Source organism: Rhea pennata, chromosome 28 (assembly GCF_028389875.1).
Source record: "Rhea pennata isolate bPtePen1 chromosome 28, bPtePen1.pri, whole genome shotgun sequence".
In the NCBI taxonomy this organism is placed as follows: Eukaryota; Metazoa; Chordata; class Aves; order Rheiformes; family Rheidae; genus Rhea; species Rhea pennata.
The window spans coordinates 834,101-851,355 of record NC_084690.1 but is presented as its reverse complement, the minus strand read 5'-3'; the positions used below and the strand labels follow the sequence as shown (position 1 = coordinate 851,355).

The 17,255-nt window shown below is 59.3% G+C and overlaps 1 protein-coding gene across 1 annotated transcript; it reads right to left on the bottom strand.

The window, feature by feature from the left end:
* Nucleotides 1-2,166: 2,166 nt before the first annotated feature.
* On the bottom strand, nucleotides 2,167-13,765 carry SLC4A5 (solute carrier family 4 member 5). Its single transcript, XM_062597034.1, has 23 exons — nucleotides 13,698-13,765; nucleotides 13,392-13,552; nucleotides 13,138-13,293; nucleotides 12,321-12,416; nucleotides 11,837-11,892; nucleotides 10,157-10,314; nucleotides 9,886-9,973; nucleotides 9,541-9,695; nucleotides 9,108-9,257; nucleotides 8,836-9,010; nucleotides 8,378-8,511; nucleotides 7,970-8,241; nucleotides 6,446-6,507; nucleotides 6,045-6,245; nucleotides 4,664-4,777; nucleotides 3,831-3,992; nucleotides 3,574-3,752; nucleotides 3,418-3,490; nucleotides 3,246-3,314; nucleotides 2,941-3,114; nucleotides 2,702-2,863; nucleotides 2,476-2,543; nucleotides 2,167-2,332 (listed from the first exon to the last, which is right to left on the bottom strand). The coding sequence occupies exons 1-23, from the start codon at nucleotides 13,748-13,750 to the stop codon at nucleotides 2,167-2,169; spliced, it is 3,084 nt and encodes a 1,027-aa protein (XP_062453018.1). The 5' UTR covers nucleotides 13,751-13,765.
* Between the last annotated feature and the right edge of the window lie 3,490 nt (nucleotides 13,766-17,255).

Here is a 17,255-nt window from a genome sequence, read left to right as displayed (position 1 = left end):
AGGCATGTAGGTGATACCTTGGAGAAAAACACGCAGCTGCGTGGCCAGCAAAAGCCTGATACCACCTTTCTGTGAACAGAAGGGTTTGCCTGGAGGCTAAAGCACTGTTATCGTGCTCCAGTTAGAGCTGCGCTTGAGTCACTGCTACCGCCTCTAGGCAAACTCATTGCTCTTTGCTGCGGTGGAGGGTGCTGATAATGCAAAGCAAGGAGCAATGGGGAAAGCAACCTGGGGTTAGACTTGGCTTGTGCCAGAAATGCACTAAGAGCTGGGAATCATTTAAATGAGATTTATTGGGTTGTATTAATGACAAATACAAAATGGCTAAAGTGGTAGAGTAATGGAGGCTGCAAATTTGTTACACTCCAGTGTGGTCTTATACAAAAAAAAAAGTAGAAACCACATGTAAAACTGCAAAAAAATCACATACTCAGTTGAAACAAGCTGTACTCTAGGAAACATCTACAAGAGTCCACAAAGCCTTTCCATAGGTGCTGTAGAGCAGAACTGGCGTACCGGATAAAGCAAGTGAACATCTTCAGAAGTGATTAAAAATCATAAGCCTACCTGTAGCATGCTTCAGCTACCACACATGACATTGGTACAAAACGCTAGAAAATACACACGGTGCAGTCAAGTTGGAGAGTCGTTACTGTAAAGCTAAGTGGCTCTTGCTGAAGTGTCAGCTGCAGTAATACTGTTTTATTAATCTCGCCACGTTTCCCCAGCAGGAGGGAGGTGTACTTGAACCAGAAAAAATTGCTATAAATAGGAAACCGCGTTCAAGTCATCTCGTTTGCTCGACTATTTACAGAGAACCGGGGTCTGTTCCGCTCGCAGGCTCAGACCCAGTTGCAATATTTAACTCGTGTCCCCGAAAGCCCCGGGCGGCTGCTCTGAGCGCAGAGCTCTGCTCCTACAAAGGGGCTGCTGGAGCCTGCGCACGGGGGAAGGCGGCGGGGCAGCTCTGCGAGGCCCCGAAGCAGAGCAAGAGGAATGAATCTAGAGCCAAGAGAAACAAGAGGGGGGAAAAAAAAAAAAAAAAAACCCAGCTCGGACAGAGCTGCCAGCAGCGATTCCTACCCCGCTCCCTTACCTGCTGTCCAGGGGGCCCGGCCGCGGCGGCTGGCGGGAGGCGCCGACGGAGCAGGCGCTGCCGTGCTTCAGCTGTCGGGCATCAGCTGCTCCTCGGGTGGGAGCCCGAAACCACCTGGGCTCTTCAAAGCCGACCACCCCCCCAGCCCATCCGGGGAGGAAATCAGCTCCAAAGTGTGTGTGTGGGGGGGGGGGGGGGGAACATGCATGCTGGCTGCTCCCTGGCTCCAGCCGCTTGCTGTTAATGCACGTGCACTTAATCAGGATTCGGGAGCCAAAGCGGGTGCAAGCCCCCTTGGGAAGAGGCTAGGAAGGCACGGCTCCATCCCAGCCGGCCAGCACGACAGAGCGCCTCGGAGCCCTGCAGAAACCCTTCCCAATCCCCTGCAGACACCGTCCCTGATTCTGTGCATGAATCATTCCCGATTCCCTGCAGAAACCATTCCCAATTCCCTGCAGAAACCGTTCCTGATTCTGTGCATGAATCATTCCCGATTCCCTGCAGAAACCACTCCTGATTCCCTGCAGAAACTGCTCCTGATTCCCTGCAAAAACCACTCCCGAGTCCCTGCTCCGAGCCGCTCACAGCCGGGCTGCTGTTGCCCTCAAGCGGCAACAGCGCTAAACCGGAGCCGCTTTCCCCCCGCCCCGGGGCTGCTGCAATCCCTGCCCGCAGCCCGGCTGCCCCCGCCAGCGCAGCCCTCGGCGCTGCCTCCGGCTTCTCCGTCCCTGCGCGCTCTGGGGGTCCAAAAATATCGTTTTTCCACATTTTTTTTTTTTAGCCTCGTTCCGGAGCCGCCGGCGACACTTTGGCCCAGCAGAAAGGGAGGAAAGTCAACAGCGCGTCTAGCTCGTTACGCTAAAAACTACCGGGGAAATGGAGCCTCTGGGGCCGCAGGTCTCCTCGGTCCGTCCTGTAGCAAAGCAGCCCCGTTTGCTTTATATATATATAAATATATATATATATATATATGCATATATATATATGAATCTCTAGATAGTGATATATACATATATATATATATATATATATATATATATAAAAAAGTGGCTGGGAAGTGCCGTGCCGAACTATAGCGTGGTCTCGCTGCCCATGTCCCGAGGCTGCTTTTCCGTGTCGGTGTCCTCGTAGTCCGACTCCATCTCGATCTTCACCTGGGGCACGGCGCAGAGCGGGTTTCGGGAGTAGTTAAAGGCGGGAGACGACGGGCAGGAAATCTTCAGGTGCAGCGTGATGCTGAGGAGGAGGAGGATGAAGAAAGGGGGGATGCATCCAGCGGCCCTGCACCCCGAGACCCGCCGGGCCGGGCGGGCGCTCCGAGCGCCCTTTCCCGCGCCCTTTCCCATGACCTTTCCCACGCCCTTTCCCATGCCCTTTACCTGCGATCCAGGTCTGAACCGTTGGGCGAGGAATCGGAACGCAAAGCTCCAGGCGGAGGACCTCTTTCCTAAGGGGATGGACAGACGGACGGACGTGAAACGCCCCCCGGGGTTGGGGAGCCCCCGCGGCACGCCGTCTCTCTCCGGGCATCGAGGGATGCCGAAGCCGAGGAAGCTCGGCGCTTCCCGCGTTTCGCGCCGGCGCCCGGAGCCGCCCTGCCTGCACCTCTTCGTCGCTGCTGCTGTCGCCCTTGGGGCCCTTCTTCTTCTTCTTCTTGTCGTCCTCCTTCTTCTTCTCCTTCTCGGGGATGATGTTATCGATCCAGGCCAGGTCGTGTTGGGAAAAGACAAAGTCCAGCAGCTTCCGCACGAGGATCAGGGCTAAGATCTTAGGAGGGAAGAGGAGGATGGGGATGAAGGAGCCGGCGATGGCGGCGGCGGCGGCACGCCACGCCGGCGCCTTACCATCACGGGGAAGATGATGGCCGCCACGGTGGACTTGAGGATCCAGAGCACGGCCAGGCAGACGATCTGCACCAGGGTGAAGAGGTGGATGCGCCGCAGCGGCACGTGCCGCAGGAAGACGTAGTCGGGCTGGTGCTTGGCCGGCATGAGGAAGAGCTTGCAGCGCTCCCAGAACTGCGGCGGGGCCGAGGCGGGCGTCAGGCACCCCGGGGTGGGGGGAACGGCGCGGGACCCCCCCCCACCCACCGCCACTGCCACCATCCCCTCGCCGCCCAGGCTGGGCCCCTCTTCGGGGCACGGCTCACCTGGATGCCGTTGAGCGACGCGACGCCCATGTAGAGGAAGACGCCGTAGAGCACCGGCATGGGGATGTACTGCGGGCACACGGAGCGACGCCGGGAATTTTCACCGCCGGGGTTCCCCCGTCCCCCGCACCCGCATCCCACCCCGGCGAGGGACCGGCCCGGAGGCTCCTACCTTCAGGATGGGCGCCAGGAAGACGGAGATACCCGTCAGCACGAAGACGATGATGCCCGTCACCCTCTGCTCCCTGCCAACGGAGAGCGGCGCGCCGTGAGGCCCTGCCGCGCCGGCCGGCGCCGCCGAGGAAGACCGCAGCCGGCCCTTCCTCACCTCACGCCCAGGAACTGCGGCTGCTCGCCCGGGGCGCTCGTCTCCGTCTCCATCTTGAGGCTGTCGATGTGGGCGATGGAGATGACGGTGGCCGCCACGTACCAGGGCAGCCCCATGAAGGAGCACACGGCCATGAGGATGCCCACCCAGAAGAGGTCCAGGTGGTAGCCCGCCGCTTTCTGCAAGGCAGCGCCGGTGGCGGGTCAGCGCCCGCGCGGGGCGGCCCCGGCGGCGGCCCGGCCCGCCCCGGCGCTCACCCGCAGCTTGTGCTCTTTGCGGTTGACGATGACAGCCGTGATCTGCTGGTCCATGAAGATGAGGATGGTGACGAGCAAGGCCGGCAGGGCGCTGGCCAGGTACACCCACCACGGGTTCTTGCCGAAGGGGAAGACGAACCAGCCGCGGTCCAGCCGGGTGGGCTGCAAGGGGGGGGGGTGGCGGGGGGTGGCGAGGGGAGACGGAGCACGCGCCGAGCGGCGTCGGGAAGCAAACGGAGCCGGCACGCTTCCGCACATCCCTCCCCGTCCTCCCGGCACCCCCGCCCCGATCGCAACCCGGCCGCTCGGCCCCACCGGCGGCACCCGCAGCTCGCCTTGACCCGGGACGTCCCCCGTCCCCGCGCCGTCCCCCCCTCCTCCGCCGACTCGCCCGCGCCCGCGCGCTTGGGATGCAGATGGTTTTCGGCACCCTTTCCCGATCGGGATTTATTTGCTTTTACCTTAAAGTCGGTAGGCACTTGGAGCTTTGGGGTGTTCAGTCCGAAAAGCACATCCAGCCCCACAAACATTAGTATGGACATAAAGATAGAGAAATCGCTAATAAGCTTGCGCAGCTGCAGCGAGCGAGAGGAAGGAAGGAAAAGGAGGCGAAAAAAAAGAGAAAAAAGGAGGAAGGAGGGAAGGAAGAAAAGTCAGAGAATTAGAGTGTTGCCCCAGCAATGAGTTTTACGAAGCGCAGAGGAGGCGGGCGACGCCGAGGAGCCCGGGTGGGCGAGAAGCAGCTGCAGGCAAGCGCTGCGCGACGAAGAGGAGGAGGAGGAGGAGGAGGAGGAGGAGAGGGCAGGGCGGCCGGCCGCCCGCCGCAGCCCGACCTTGATGATACCGGGGATGTGCAGCTTAGGGGTGTCCAGTCCAAAGCAGGCGTCTACCGCGCAGAAGAGCAGGATGGAGAAGACGATGGAAAAATCGGCAATGAAGGCCCTGACCTGGAGGCAGAGCGGGGAGCGGGGTGGGGGGCCGGTTACGGGCTCCGGGACGGCGGGTCCCCGCGAGTCGCGGCACGGCTCCCGGCTTGCACCCATGTCCTCGAGCTTTCCGGCTGGCCTCGCTGCGAGCGGCACGTGCCAGCGGCGCGGAAACCAGCTCTAACGAGCAAGGAGCGGGGCTTTTTCCCCCTCTTTTGGACCTCAACGCGGTTATGCATCGCTGGCTCAAACCTCGAGGAGGATCTTCCTCATCGATACCAACCCTAAATGATGCCAGTTCCAGTCCTCACTGATCCCAGTTCCAGCTCTCATTGATCCCAGTTCCGGTCCTCATTGATCCCAACGCTAATCCTCATCAATCCCAGTTCCAGCTCTCATTGATCCCCGTTCCAGTCCTCATTGATCCCAGTTTCAGCTTTCATTGATCCCAGTTCCAGTCCTCATCGATCCCAGTGCTAATCCTCATCGATCCCAGTTCCAACTCTCATTGATCCCAATGCCAGTCCTCATTGATCCCAATGCCAGTCCTCACTGATTCCAGTTCCAGTCCTCACTGATCCCAGTTCCAGCTCTCATTGATCCCAGTTCCAGTCCTCATTGATCCCAGTTCCAGCTCTCACTGATCCCAATGCCAGTCCTCACTGATCCCAGTTCCAGTCCTCACTGATCCCAGTTCCAGTCCCCACTGATCCCAATGCCAACTTTCATAGATCCTAATGCCAATCCTCATCGATCCCAACACTAATCCTCATTGATCCTAGTTCCAACTATCATTGATCCCAATGCCATCTCTCATTGACTCCAGTTCCAATCCTAAATGATTCCAATGCCAATCCTCACTGATCTCAATACCAGCTCTCATTGATCCCAGTTCCAATCTTAAATGATCCCAGTTCCAACTATCATTGATCCCAATGCCAGTCCTCATTGATCCCAATGCCAGTCCTCATTGATCCCAGTTCCAATCCTCATTGATCCCCGTGCCAATCCTAGACGATCCCAGTTCCAACTATTATTGATCCCAATGCCAGTCCTCATTGATCCCAGTTCCAACGCTCACTGATCCCAGTTCCAACCCTCACCGATCCCAATGCCAAAACTCTTCTTCTCCAGCAGGGAAGTCAAATCCCCAGGCGGCAAACAGCGATACCGACCCTTTGCCTCTTCGCTCCCCGCGTCCAGCAAAGCGGCCGACGGCTCCGCGTCCTCCCGCAGCCGTGCGGATGGGTTTTCCCAGCGGAGACGGGAACTCGTGGGCTTTTCTTACCTTGGTGGGAAAATAGCGGCTGAACTTGAACTTTTTCAGCGTCAGGGTCATGGAGTAGGTGCCGAAGAAGAGGATGAAGGACATGAGGGCCAGGTCCGGCACGAACTTGCAGGATTTCCCCACGAGGCTGCCGCCGTATTTCAGACACTCCTTCTTGCTCAGCTGCGTCCAGTCCAGAGCTGTTAGGTTAATAGCATTGTACTGGGGAGGAAAAAGCAGAATAGTCCAAATATTGGTTTTTTTTTTCTTTTTTTTCTCTTTTTTTCTTTTTTTTTTCTTTTTCTTTTTTTTTTTTTTTTTTTTGCAATCTCAGGCATATGAGATTATTATTTTTTTTTTGGCAGGAAAAAGCGACGGCGGACGGTGCGGGAGAAGGCGCCGGGGCGCACGGAGCCACTCACCAGAGACGCGTTGGTGGCGTTCGGTGCCACCGGCGCTGGAGCGTCGAACAAGGTCGCGTTCGCTGCGGAAAAGCGGGACGTCACGGAGGGCTGGCGGGGCGAAGGGGAAGGGGAGCGGGGAGCCGCCGGCACCGCCGCCGCCGCTGCCTGCGGGCACCGCTCCGGGGACGTGTTTTTCCCCTGTTTCGGGCTCAGTTTCACCCGTTTTGTGCTCGTTTTCACCCCATTTTGGGCTCGTTTTCACCCGTTCCGGGCTCCGTTTCCCCGGTGCGCCGGCGGTGACGCTGCAGCGGCTCCCGGGGCAGCCCGGGCTCGCCCCGGCGCCCGCCTTTAAAATCAGCAAAAAAGGGAAAAAGCGGGCAAAAAAGCAAGAAAAAAACAGTCTTTCCTTTTTTTTTTTCCTTCTTTTTTTTGTTTTTTTTTTTGGAGAGTAACACCCGGGCGAGATGTGCATTTTTTTTTTTAAAGCCGTCTTGGCATCTCACCCCCTCCCTCCCCCATAAAAAAACCCAAAATATATAAATATATAGATAAGAAACCCCCCCCACAAAACCGTCTTCGCTGGGGTCCTCGGGTGCCGCGGCTCGGAAATCACCCTCCCGCCGGCCCGTCCTCCGGCGCTTCCCGCGTGCCGGCTGGGAATTTCGGCGGTGGCGGCGGCGGCATCCGTCTCCCCCCCCCCAGTGGAGAATTAATGAAGGAGAAGTGATTGCAGGGTACCAATCGGAGCAGCCCCCCTGTCTCCCGCCCATCGCGCTGTTTTCCTTCGATAACCTTTAGTTTCCACCCCCCCCAAAAAAAAATCCTACCCTATTTTGTGCTTAACGCGCCGGCGGTATTTTAGGATACTCTACGCTACCGCTTCTGTCGGAGCGGAGAGAAAAGCGGGTTGCACGAGAAAAAAAAAAAAATAATAAAAAAATATCCCCCAAAGGCGGGGGGGGAAGAGTATCAAATATTAAACAATTTTAGTATTCAGAAGGCGATACTCACTTGAAATTGAAATCGGCCCAAATTGGTGTGTGCAGCAGAGACAAATATGGTACAAATCAGTTATAATAATCAAAAAAAAAAATCAGAATAAAAATAAGAAAAAAGAAAAAAAGTGAAAAAAAAGGAGGTGGGGGGGGTAAATGTAAGTTTGCGATATCTTAATGTTTGGAGAGAAAAATATCCCGCTCCGATGGCAGCGCGGCGGGTGCCCGGAGCAGCGAGGGCTTTCGCGGCACGAAGCCGTGCGGTTACTCAGCCCCGCGGCGGCGGGTTATTGCCGAGCGGCAGGAATCGAGATACCAATAAAATAAAATAAAATAAAATAAAATAAAATAAAACAAAACAGACAAAAAAAAAAAAATAACCCCAATAAGGGCCGGCTCTCGGCTGCGTTTCTCGGCGGAGCGCTTCGTCCTCGCTCCTCTCCGCCGCCGGAGAACTCCAGGAAGCCCTGAGGAGGAGGAGGAGGAGGAGGGCCGGCGCCGCGGGTCCCGGCGCCCCGCCGCCGCGACGGAGACGCCTGGCGCTCACCTGGGTCGGGCGCGACGCACTCGCACTTGTACATGGTCACGTAGTCGGGCTTGAAGTCCGAATTGATGGGGTAGTACTTGAAGGCGCCGATCATCTTCTTGATGGCGTCGTAGATGAAGATGAAGCTGATGAGGGTGGAGAAGCCTTCCTCCGTGAAGCGCGTGATGTACTTGATGATGAAGCTGGCGTCCGTGGCCACCAGGATAAGGCACTGGAGGGCGGAGTGCAAGCCGATCCAGAGGCGAAACTCCATGTAGTCGATGCCGTTGCCTCTAAAAGCGGGTGCGAGGAGAAGGCGTCCACGTGGGTGTTGTCCCCGGGCGCCCCGGGACATCGCTGAGAGCTCCTGGGCATCACCGGGTGCCCCGGGACGTCTCCGGCCAGCCCGGCCCGTCGCGGGGCACCTACTTGCTGAAGTCGAAGAGCAGCTTCTCAAAGATGAGGATGGGCCCGGTGCTGCTCAGGATGATGAGCGGCTGCCCGGCGAAGAGGCAGAACATGGAGCCTGCCATGGCCGTGCCGAGGAAGCTCTCCATGACCCCCTGGGGACGGAGGAGGTGAGCAAGGGATCAGAGCCCGGGGAATTAAGGACGCTCGTGGCTGGAGCCTCACTGGATGGCGTGGGACCGTGGCGCCCTTGTTCCTGGCCTAAAGCACATTTCGAGGAAGCCCTCCAAAAGGAACCCTCCCAACCCCAGGTGTCTCCATCAGTCAGGGGCAGGGTTGCTACTCTCGCTTGGGGACAAATTTCCATCCCTGTCATCAAAGATTTACACTTCTCAAGGGGGTGTGGGGGGGTAAAACCTGCGGCAGGGGAGCCCTCCCGCCCGCGCCGGGCCACCCGCACCCCTCTCGTTGGGCTTGACCTGGTAGTTGTCCGTGGCGTCCCCGAGCAGCCCCCCGAATGTGATGGCGTTCGTGATGCAGCCCAGGTAAATGAAGAGGATGGCAGAGATGGACTGGATATGAAAGCCCTCATAGAAATCGCTCGGGAACCAGGGCAGCTTCCTCTTGATGTCCAAATAGAGACCGCCGCAGAACCTGCGGAGACACCAGAAGGACCGGCAATCACCCACGATGGGTGACAGAGGCCTCAAAAGCCCCCCCATGGTTCTTGGGTGGCCGGGCTGCTGCCCACCTGCCGGTCCACGCGAGCTCTTCCCCGATCTCGTGCACTTCAGGCATCTCTCCATCGTCGCTTCCGCCGCCGCCGCCGCCGCTGCCGGCGGCTGCCCCACCGGCCGTGCCGTTCATCTGCCCCGCTTCATTCAGCGAGAACACCGACTTCCTGCGGGAGAGACGTCAGCTGCGTTGGGCTCGCGTTTCGGGGACAAATTTGGAGAGATCATGAGCTGAGGCTGGGTTTGCTCCAAGCCAAGGGGTGGACGCAGAGCAAGATTGGCTCCAGGAGCGCAAACGGAGCGGAGACTGCGGAAAAAGCTCTGGAGCTGACACACAGGGACGAGGGGAAACCAAAGCCACCATGCAAATCCACGAACTCCAAAACGGGAAATAGGGCAAACTAATTCCCAGACGGAGATCCAAGAGTTGCTTGGACTCCAGGCACCCACCTCTTCTCGGCCGAGGGCACTTTCTTGGGCGGCTCTATCCGGATGGTGGGATCCCACTCGCCGGGTGGTAGGACGATAACTTCGTCCAGAAACTCATCTATGCCGGCGATCAGGTCTTCCCTGTCCCGGGCTTTGTAGGCGACGTCGCTGAAGAGCTGGGAACCGAGAGATGAGAGGTGTGAGCCAGCATGCGGTCTGGAGACAGGCTACTGCGGCGCTCGAGGCTTGGTCATCCCAGCATTTCCTCGTAGGATGAATACTGGTGTTCTTCTGGACAAGCTTTGAGCAAAGGGAGCTGCCAGGGATGGAGGCACGTGGCCAGGCAGGGCTCTGCCATCTACTCACATCGTCCACCATGAGGGTCGCAATGGCTCTGCCGATCTCGTTGTAGGATTTGGCTTTTCCTGTGGGGCCCAGGAGGATGAAGAGGAACCTGGGAAGAGCGAAGAGCTGCTGGATGCAACCCAGGGCACGCTGGACGCGACCCGCACCAGGAGCACCACCACCCAACACCGGCCCCTGCGTCGCGAGAACCTCCAGCATTTGTGACCTCCCCCCACACACACCTCCACCGAACGTCATTTCGGGGCTCGGCGGTCACTCCTGCCGGGCTCACCTCGTGGGGACGGGCACCTCCGTCACCCCGCCCAGCATCGTGGCCTGCAGGAGGCGCACGAAGGCCACGAAGGGCTTGTCAAGGAAGTCCACTTCGCCCACCAGCACGTTGGAGGCCTCTGCGTCTTTGGGGATCTTCTTGATGAACTTGTTCTTCAGCTGTTGGAAAGACAAGGCTGGGAAGGGAGAACTTTTTCTAAAGTCCAGCTCTTCCCTTTCCCAGGACGTTCTTCATGGCTTGTTCCTCTACACCCTGGATGCAAAAGCTAAATCGTTTTTGTCGAAGCACTCACCAAGCGCCAAAACTTCTCGCCCCGGGGGCTCCAACCTTGCGCTCTCCCACGTTCCCGGGGCGGGGATGCCGGAGCAGCACCCGAGAATAAAACCGCGACAGTTCCCAACACCAAATTTCCTCATTATTCCGCCGTTAAGCCCGAGATTAACTTTAAATTACACGCTCGGGGGTCCCCAACGCAAGCACACAACTCGCGAAAGGCGCTTTGCTGGGGTCTAAGTGAGGGAAAAAAAACCAACCCACCCACCAAACAGCGTGGTGATCTCCAGCCTTGCAGCAAACCTGAGCCTGAGCTCACGTTTTGCAGCTTATCTCGCCCTTTTCTTCCTCGGGGCGGGAATAAATAACGGGCGGAGGAAGCCTCCTGCCCGCGGGGATTTAGCCCCAGGACTCTTCTCCCCTGCGGCTCTTTCATTACGAGCCCAAAGAGGTTCAGCGCGAACCCAGGCAGGGTGTTATCCTAATCTATACGCCGGCGTGCGGGAAGGCATGTGAGCCGGGCAGGCAGCGCTCCCTAGTCTCCTAATCTTTTAAACCCAAATGGAAAAAAAAAGCAAAAAAAAAAAAAAAATCATCATAATAAACCAGCTCCTCCCATTCAGCCCGGCAAAAGCGAGAGTGGGGAGTTAACGGCGACCACTAAGCTGCTGGTAACACTCAAAAAGTCCCTTTGTAGTGGGCCTAACAGGGCGATTAAAAGCAGCATTCTTAGGTACCGAATGCTTTGCATATTTTGGGGATTAACCCTCCGCACCCCGGACATTCGGGTTTCCTGATTTCGGAGGAGCGCCGCGGCGCGCCGAGGACCCCGCGGGGCCCCGCCGGACGGCAACGGGCTAGCGGAGCGGGTCCGATCCGCACCCGCGTCTGCTCCCCGCCGGAGACGAGGCCGGCGAGGCGCCCGGCGGGTTATCGCCTCGCTAAGCGGCCGCGTCCCGCTGCGCGCTCCGCACGCTCCCGGAGCGGAGCCACCTCCATGGGGGGCTCAAGTCGCCCCGTCTTCCCACGGGCAGCTTTCCGACGCCGGGAGCTGCATCCCGCCTGGTTTTTAAGCTCCAGGTCCCCTCCGCCAGCTTCATATCAAATGCCAAAGCTTGAAAACGGTGGGAAAATAGAGTATTTCCGAGGATGGAGCCAATGCTCCGCTGCGAGATGCGGCAACGGTCCCCAGCTCTGGCAGTTCACCCTCGCGAGCTGCCCTTGGACCCGACGGCGGTGCCAAGCGAGGTCTATTTTTTAAGATACCTGCATGCACGCACGTAAAGGCAACGCTTTCCAGCGCCTTTCCTTTCCTATCGCTAGATTTTAAAGACATTTTTCCCCACCCCAAAGTCCGTTGCTGCATCGGCATGCTTGCAGCGCGTCCCTAACTCCGCTCGCGCTTGCCTGGTCCGTGCTCGGCACGTCCGAGATGTCGTTCATGCTGCGACTTTGCGCGTGGCCTGCGGGCGACAAGACGGGGAGGCGGTGAGGGGAACGCGCCCCGGCTCGGCCCTTCCCTCCAAAACCTCCGCCCCCCGCGCGCGCTTTCGTCCCGCCGGCGCTCAAGCGACGCGCCCGGCGCTGCAAATGACGCCGCTGCAAATGACGCCGCTGCAAATGACGCCGGTGCAATTAAAACAGCAAATGCAGCTGGCGTTGGAAACCGGGTATAACGAAATTAATGCCGAGAGCACACCAGTACGAGTTTTTCTCCCCAATATCGGTCGCCCCCTGGTTAAGACGGATCGTTTTTAATCGCGGCCGAGGAGCGGAGCTGCATCGCGATTAGGCCGCACTTGCAACCGCCCCGGTTCGGCTTGCAACCCGGCTTCCCACCCCCCGGCGACGCGCACGGCCCCGGAGCCACCCCGGCGCGTCCCCAGCTCACGCAGGCGGCCGTAGCTCGCGCTCTGCCGCATCCGCAGGTCCTCGGTGGAGCGGTGGAAGCTGGCGCCGGCGGCCGGGCTCCGCACGGGGCTGCGGGCTGGGGGAAAGGAGGGTTCGGAGGAGACGGGAAGGGAAACGGGGCTGGAAGCGGCTGCCCCGCGCCGTCGGCAGGACGCGGCCGCACGCGAGCTCGTTTTGCAACGCGCCGGCAGCGTTTTACCCCGACGGCCCGCGGCTGCCGTTGGCGCAAGGACGCGAAACGCTCCGGGACGGCGGGCACCTCTCGCCCGAGCCCCCAGCGCCGCGTCCCCGTTTGCAACCCCAAAGCGACGCCGCCGTCTCCGGCCGCGATGGCGGGCGGCCGCTTCCAGAGGACGCCCGTGATTTATCGCCCCGGCGCGATTAAGCGATGAGTCGGGCTCCGTTTGGAGAGCTCCCGGGCAAATCTTAGCACCAAACGCGGGCGTTTGGAAACGCGGCGCGCGGCGGCCGCAGGGCTCGGGCGCCGCCGTCGGACCCGCTGACGCCCGGCAAATCCGGGTTTCCACCGAATGAACTCCGCTTCAACCCGAGGCACTAATCCCCGATCCGAGCGAGCAAATCCCCTTTTATAACGGCTCCGAAAGAGGAACGGCCGGCGGGCGCGCCGGCGGCGTTTGCCCGCGGACGGCTCCCGGCGCCCCGCCGGCGGCCGAGCTTTCGGGGGGCTCTGCCCCCCCCACCCCCACCCCATGGGCCAAATTTGCCCCTTTTCCTCCTGCATCCGCCGGTTAAATGCAAAGAAACCTGCGCGGGGCGAGCTCGAGCCGGGCACTCACTCGTGCCGGAGGAGACGGACTTGCCGATGTCGGCCAGGGAACGGTGGATGGGCTTCTTGGTCTGGTGGCGGTGGCGCCGCAGGAGCACGTAGCTGAGCTTCTCCCGCAGCTCGGGCTTGAGCAGCCCGTCCTCCACCTGCTTCTCCACCACGTCGTCTGTGGGCGCAACGAACCCCGGCCCGTTGGGCGTTGGGGGCTGACCCGCTCGGCGGCGGGAGAACGTCGCCGCCGCCGCCGCCGCCGCCGCCTCGTACCTATGATCTGGGGCAGGGAGTAGGCGTCCAAGTCGAGCAGCACCGTCCCCGTCTGCAGGCACGTCCGCAGCTCGAACAGGCTGTGCAAGGACAGCGTCGACACGTGGGGCTTGCTCCACCGCTCGCCTCCCTCCTCCACCTTCTCCTCGAACTTTATCCACCTGCGGCAATGGCAAAAGCCGTGGGGTACAGAGCAGAGGGAGGAAAAAAAAAAAAAATCAACCACAAAAAGAGAGGAAACGGCTTTGCCCGGGCCCGCGCGGCCTGATTAAACCAGCCTGCAATTTTATTTTTATTTTTTGTCACCTGGCCGACTCCTTCCACTCCATGTCCTCGCCGTCGCGCTGCAGCGTGTCCATCTCCGTGAAGAGCGTCGGGTTGGGCAGCTCGTCGTCTTCGCCCAGGATGTAGCGCAGGCGCTCGGCCGCCGGCGACACTGCGGGGCGGGAGAGACGAGCTCCGGCAGGGTCACCTCGGGCACGTCGCCCAGGACCCTGGCCAGACGAGACCTCCAGGGATGGAGGCTCCACGGCCTCTCCGGGCAGCCCGGCCCAGTGCTCCGTCACCCCCGCGGGGAGGCTCTTCCTTACGTTCAGACAGAGCTTCCCGCGGTTCGGTTTGTGCCCGTCGCCTCTCGGCCTGTCGCTTGGCGCCTCTGAGGAGGGTCTGGCCCCAGACCCTCGACACCCTCCCTTCAGGTTCTTATCCACACTGGTAAGATCCCCCCTCAGTCTGCTCTTCCCCAGGCTGAAGAGGCCCAGCTCTCGCAGCCGTTCCTCGTAGGGCAGGTGCTCCAGCCCTCGGATCATCCTTGTAGCCCTACGCTGGACTCTCTCCAGTAGCTCCATGTCTCTCTTGTACTGGGGAGCCCAGAACTGGACACAGTACTCGAGGTGAGGCCTCCCCAGGGCTGAGGAGAGGGGCAGGATCACCCTCCTTGACCTGCTGGCAACACTCTTCCTAATGCACCCAAGGATACCATTGGCCTTCCTGGCCCCAAGGGCACATTGCTGGCTCATGGTCAACCTGTCATCCACCAGCACTCCCAGGTCCTTCTCTGCAGAGCTGCTCTCCAGCAGCTCAGTCCCCAGCCTGCACTGGTGCCTGGGGTTATTCCTCCCCAGGTGCAGGACTCTGCACTTGCCCTTGTTGAACCTCAGGAGGTTCCTCTCCCCCCAGCTCTCCAGCCCGTCCAGCGTATCAGCCACTCCTCCCAGTTTGGGGTCATCAGCAAACTTGCTGAGGAGGCACTCTGTCCCTCCACCCAGGTCACTGACGAGCAAGTTGAACAGGACTGGACCCACCGTTGACCATTGGGGGACACCACTAGCTACACGGATCACAACCCCCTGAGCTCTGCCTTTCGGCCAGTTCTCAATCCTCCTCGCTGTCCACTCGTCTATCCCGCAATTCCTGACCTTGCCTGGGAGGATGCCATGGGAGACAGCACCAAAAGCCTTGCTGAAGTCAAGGGAGACAACATCCACTGCTCTCCCCTCGTCCACCCAGCCAGTCGGCCCATCGCGGAAGGCCACCAGGCTGGTGACCTCCTGGCTGAGACCGTTTCCCCTCTCCCCACCGCTGCCAAGTTATTCCGGTAAGAGCTTAAGCAGGCCTACGCCAGCCGCCTTGAACGGGGCGTATTTTTAATGCAACCTCAGCTCCTGGCGGTCTCCTAAGACCGCAGGAGCTAATCCAGCCGGGAAAGACCATCAGATCCCCCCTTTTTCGCACCCCGGAGAGGCGAAAAAGCTTTGCGGGTCCCTCCCGTCCTCGCAACCCGGCAGGGAGAAAGTCGGGCAACGCTGTGCCCGAGGAGGGAGCTCGGTAAACCGCCGCGGCAGCCGGGAACGTCGCCTTTTCCTACCGCCAATCCCAGACGGAGCCGAAGCCGCGGCCACCGGGACCGCAGCTCCGGTGCCAAACTCTTCCTGCGCTTCGTGTTGTTATTACTAATATTCCCGCTAATTTAACAGCTGGGGCCACACGCACGGGGGCCTGCAGGGTCATTCTTTATTTTTTTCCATTTTTTCCTTCTTTTTTTTTTCCCCTCCCCTCTTTTCTCCCCTCTTAAGGTCTAAGCCGGCGCGTCTGTGCCCTTGCCGGCCGCCTCGTCTCCCCGCCGGGCTCGCCGGTTGCTGAACCTTCTTCTCCTTCTGGAAACCTAACACAGCACCTAATTCTAGCCCGGAAAGCACCAGCTTTCCAGAGCAAATCCAAAAAATTATAACAATAATCATAATAAAAGGAGGATTTCTGCCCCACTCTTCCCCCCACCCCCTCCGGTCAGAAAGAGGATGGAAACCGCGCGCCCAACGGCTTCCTACCTGCGAGCGTTTCCAGTTTTTCCCCCATTTCTCCCCGGCCGAGCCAAGCGTTTGCTGCGCCGTGCGCGCAAAAAAAAAAAAAAAAAAAAAAAAAAAAAAAAGGCAAAAAAAAAAAAGACCCAAACTTTCCTCCTTTATCCACTCCGGCTTGCTAAACTCCCAGGCTTAAGGAGCAGATTACGGAGCCGCTAAAGCACTTTCCTCTGCCCCGGGCTGGCATGCCGCGGGGCTGCCAAGTCGGACGAGGCGCGCGGAGGAGCGGGGAGCGCCGCGGGGCACGCGTGGCCGGGAGGAGGGGGCGAGGAAGGGGAGGGAGGCAGAGGAAGGAGGGGAGGAACCGCAGCGCAGGTTTGGGGTGGTTTCCTCCCTTTTTTTTTTTTTTTTTTGTTATTCCCCCCCCCCCACACTTCCCTAATTTTTTAGCCAAGCCGCCCCCAGTCTCTCCTCCGGGCACAGCCAGGGCTCTGCGCGGCCGTTTTCCCTCGGGAAAAACCCTCCCGCTCGAGGCTCCCGGCCGGGAGGTTTCCCGCGGGGAAGGCGACGCTTTTTCCGCGGCGTTTCTCCGAGCTCGACGGTGCCGAACGCGAGCAAACGCGTTATTTGGCCCTTTCCGAGGTGATGCCGGGCTCGGTTCCCGGCCGGCGCTCGGCTTTTCCCGGCGAGCTGCGGAAACCCGCCACAAATAAAACCCTTCGGGGGGGAAAAAAAAAAAAAAAGGAAAAAAAGCCCTTTTCCTCCTTAGGGAAAAGCGAACGCCGGAGCCTGCCCGCCCCGGCTCCGCCGTCTATTTTACGCGGACCCAAACACGGGGCAGCTGGGGCGGGTGGCAGTGGGGGGGGGGGGGGGGAGGACACAAGACGGACGGCTGCTTTGCTGTGCAAAATGTTAATCTTCGTTAAGGAGATTTAACGAGACCGGCCAAAGGCCGAGCTAAGAGCCTGCCGGGAACAAGGTGTGACGCCCGGAGGTGCACGCAGCCTGGCTGCGATTCGGCCGCAAAACGCCGCAACGAAGGTGCAAACTGCTGCAATTCGGGTGTAAAACGCCGCAATTCGGGTGCAAACCGCTGCAATTCAGGTTCAAACTGTTGCAATTGCGGTGCAGAATGCCGCAATGGGGGTGCAAACCACTGTAATTTGGGTGCAAAACACCACAACAAGGGTGCAACCGCTGCAATATGGGTGCAAAACGTCGCAACAAGGGTGCAAACTGCTACAATCAGGGTGCAAACCGCCGCAATTCGGGTGCAAACCACTGCAATTCGGGTTCGAACTGCTGCAATTGGGGTGCAGAATGCCGCGACAAGGGTGCAAACTGCTGCAATTGGGGTGCAAAATGCCGCAATTGGGGTGCAGACCACTGTAACGTGGGTGCAAAACATCACAACAAGGGTGCGACCGCTGCAATTTGGGTGCAAAACATCGCAACGGGGGTGCAAACTGCTACAATCAGGGTGCAAACTGCTGCAATTTGGGTGCAAAACGTCGCAACAAGGGTGCAAACTGCTGCAATTTGGGTACGGAATACCGCAACGAGG

What these genes read in the sequence shown, in the direction of transcription:
- SLC4A5 (XM_062597034.1), bottom strand. Translation starts at nt 13,750, where the DNA reads ATGGACACGCTGCAGCGCGACGGCGAGGACATGGAGTGGAAGGAGTCG. An exon ending in ACGTGCCGAGCACGGACCAG is followed by an intron (nt 10,315 to 11,836) that starts GCAAGCGCGAGC and finishes TCTTTCCAACAG; the next exon opens with CTGAAGAACAAGTTCATCAA. An exon ending in GTGCCCTCGGCCGAGAAGAG is followed by an intron (nt 9,258 to 9,540) that starts GTGGGTGCCTGG and finishes TCTCTCCCGCAG; the next exon opens with GAAGTCGGTGTTCTCGCTGA.